This window comes from Austrofundulus limnaeus, unplaced genomic scaffold (assembly GCF_001266775.1).
Source record: "Austrofundulus limnaeus strain Quisiro unplaced genomic scaffold, Austrofundulus_limnaeus-1.0 Scaffold1234, whole genome shotgun sequence".
Classification (NCBI taxonomy): Eukaryota; Metazoa; Chordata; class Actinopteri; order Cyprinodontiformes; family Rivulidae; genus Austrofundulus; species Austrofundulus limnaeus.
In genome coordinates this window covers 62,040-64,957 of record NW_013953636.1, presented here as the reverse complement: position 1 = coordinate 64,957, position 2,918 = coordinate 62,040, and the positions used below count along the sequence as shown (strand labels likewise).

The 2,918-nt window shown below is 40.7% G+C and overlaps 1 protein-coding gene across 1 annotated transcript in view; it reads right to left on the bottom strand.

Moving 5' to 3' along the window:
- akap1b (A kinase (PRKA) anchor protein 1b) overlaps nucleotides 1-2,918 on the bottom strand; it is a 20,730-nt gene that overhangs the window by 2,209 nt on the left and 15,603 nt on the right. Inside the window, exons 7-10 of the mRNA XM_014031347.1 lie at nucleotides 1,603-1,753; nucleotides 1,249-1,316; nucleotides 594-667; nucleotides 450-515 (exon numbers count right to left, since the gene is read on the bottom strand). Coding sequence (XP_013886801.1) covers nucleotides 450-515; nucleotides 594-667; nucleotides 1,249-1,316; nucleotides 1,603-1,753 — 359 coding nt within the window. The remainder of the gene's footprint in view (nucleotides 1-449; nucleotides 516-593; nucleotides 668-1,248; nucleotides 1,317-1,602; nucleotides 1,754-2,918) is intronic.

Genomic DNA, 2,918 nt, shown 5'->3' with positions numbered 1-2,918 from the left:
GTTAAAATAAATGTTTATCAAATAAAGTCTAATGTTACAAATAATCGTGGATCCCTTTAAAGAGACAGAGGCCAATTTCAAGGCGTTTAGAAGAGGAAGTGATGAGAAGATAAGTTTATTTTCTATTTAAACACAAAAACAGCATTTTAATAACAACTTAAGGTGACATAGATACTTTATTATGGTATAGTATTTAAATGTATGCCCGAGAAACACATAATATTGCCCCTTTAATACTTCTGCTCTGGACCAGAACCTGTTACCTGTTATAATCTGTAATCACCTGTAAGATTTTTAATTTGGAAGCAGAAAAGTAGCTTTAGGTTTCACACCTGGTTTAAAATGATGACAGTGTTTGTCATTCACCTGAGGATGTTTTTACCTCTTTTTTTTAAGCCCTGAAAACGTTTTTTTACAGTACATAATCTAAGTAAATCTGGGTATCATACCTCTTCTCCAACCATGTTCCATAAATGGATGAGTGGAAGACCCGTGTTGTTATCGTAGTTTGAGACCTGAGAGAAAACACAAGAGCAGTCAGCTTTGACGGACTGAAGCGTTCTGCAGAGCTGCAGGGGTAAAGCTGGTCTCACCTGTGCTAGCAAAGGAACACCTCTGGTCATTTCCTCCAACGCTGATGTAGCTTCTGCTGTGAATCGATCCTCCCCTGGGAAAAAAAAAAGACATGTCATCCATTTATTCGTTCTGTGTTCTGAAGGAGCCTCTCAAACGAGATGAGAGAGAGCAGCTAAAATAACAGCTAGTAAGGCAGGAGAAGGAGCATGTTCATCTGACTTATGTTGACAAGCACAACATAAAACCTGTAGTCGCGCTCATAAATTATAATTCCATCTCAAAATGTATAAAATCCCCCGCCACTCTGAAACATGCAAGTGTGGATTTTCCCCCGAAATTCAAAAGTGAATTTCAGGCACTGATTGTAATTTGGCAAAAAGATGAGAGGGTTTTTAAAAACTGAAACCAGATGCTAAAGTAGACAAAAATGTCTCTAAAGTGAAAATGTCTAAAAATTCCTTTCCTCAATGAGGACTGATTGTACGGAGCAGCATTGCATTCACCTAATAAAAAAATTAGGGATCAGGATCTCATAATTATGAGAAAAGATAATTATGAGATAAGATCTCGTAATTATGAGATCAGGGGTCAAATATTTTTTAATAGGTGAATGCAATGGTCTTCCGTGTGATTGAGGGACTGGTGAAGCTTTAAAGAACATTCCTGTTGTACCTGGGAGAGGGGTGATGTTGTCCAGCAGGACCTCTGCTCCTTGAAATGGTAGTGTCACGAAATCAGACCTGACCACAAAAAATGTAACATAAGGGAATAAAATGAGAACACTCACACAGCTGAGTCAGATTTAACAAATCCTCACTGCTCATCATCTGTTCAGCTCAGAGACGTTTGTGTACATCTATGTTCCAAACATGGAGCTCTTTCTGAGCACGTTACCACAGCACTAACAACTCAAGCAGATCAGCTCATACTTGTAGATGACATTTTCATTTAAACACAGGGCTCAACGTCTTCCTGGAATCAAACTGCCAACCCTGGTCGTCCTCTCAGGTAAAGTCTGCGACTCACCTGATCTGCCGCAGCGAGTCCATCTTCACCCTGTCGTAGCCTCCATAATCAACGTATCTGATCTCCACTTCATCCGTGTCTTTGTAGAAGGTAATGACCTGAGCTCTCCACCAGGCTCCTTCCACAGCTGGAGCTGCACAGATCACACCGACTGGAGGAGGAAACACCAGGAACAACTCAGACACCACACTGACAGAATTTAATCTACCAACTCAAAGTGTTCACTGGAAAACAAGCCGACACCACAGAGCATTAAAGCACCGATCTCTGGTGTTCTCTGGCCTCTCTGAGGGTTAGAACTGACAGAAAAGTGATATTCTGCTCATTGGGAGTGAGGTTCTGTGTGAACCTCAGAGTAATCATCATCTTACCTTCTGCAGATAGATTGTTGTACAGCAGGGATAGTCAATCCTGATCCTCGAGGGCTGCAACCCTGCATGTTTTACCTTTTCCCTGCTCCAGTACACCTGATTCAGTCAGTGAATTACCTCTTCAAGTTCTGCACGCTGATAATCATCCGTTCATTCAAATCAGGTGTCGGAGCAGAGAAACAAGTAAAACATGTTTGCAAAACATTTTTGTGTAAGACTGATTCAAATCTCAAACCGAGACCACGTTTTATATTTTCTACAGAAACCCAATTCAAAAAGGTCAGAATATCTCTTTAAGAACCGTTTTACTTCATTTAAATTCAGACATTCAAAGAACAGCTGTAAGGTCAGTGGGGTCAAAGGTCAGCAGTGTTCAGGTTCAGCTCCCACACTTTAAACTGAATTCATTTATCTTCACAGTTCACCTAAAACCTCTGAAATAAAACATTAAGGATGTCACTGTGGTCAGCTCCCTGCTTACATGTAATTCAACCACACTCCTTCACCTGTTCTACTGTTAGAACCAATTCTACATGTTTTTAATAAACAAGTTTTTTCAGATTAAGTCTAAAATTCAGAGATGTAACAATTTGTTTTCAATATCTAAAAACAAATTTATGAGTAAAAGCAGTGATGTCTACGGAGCCTGCGAGGGGACATGGGAGAAAAAGTAAATAAAAATGGATCCTGACTTACTTTCTCGGGATCCTGACTTACTTTCTCGGGATCCTGAGAAAGTTTCTCGGGATCCTGACTTTCTTTCACGGGACCCTGACTTACTTTCTCGGGATCCTGACTTTCTTTCACGGGACCCTGACTTTCTTTCACGGGATCCTGAGAAAGTTTCTCGGGATCCTGAGAAAGTTTCTCGGGATCCTGAGAAAGTTTCTCGGGATCCTGAGAAAGTTTCTCGGGATCCTGAGAAAGTTTCTCGGGATCCTGAGA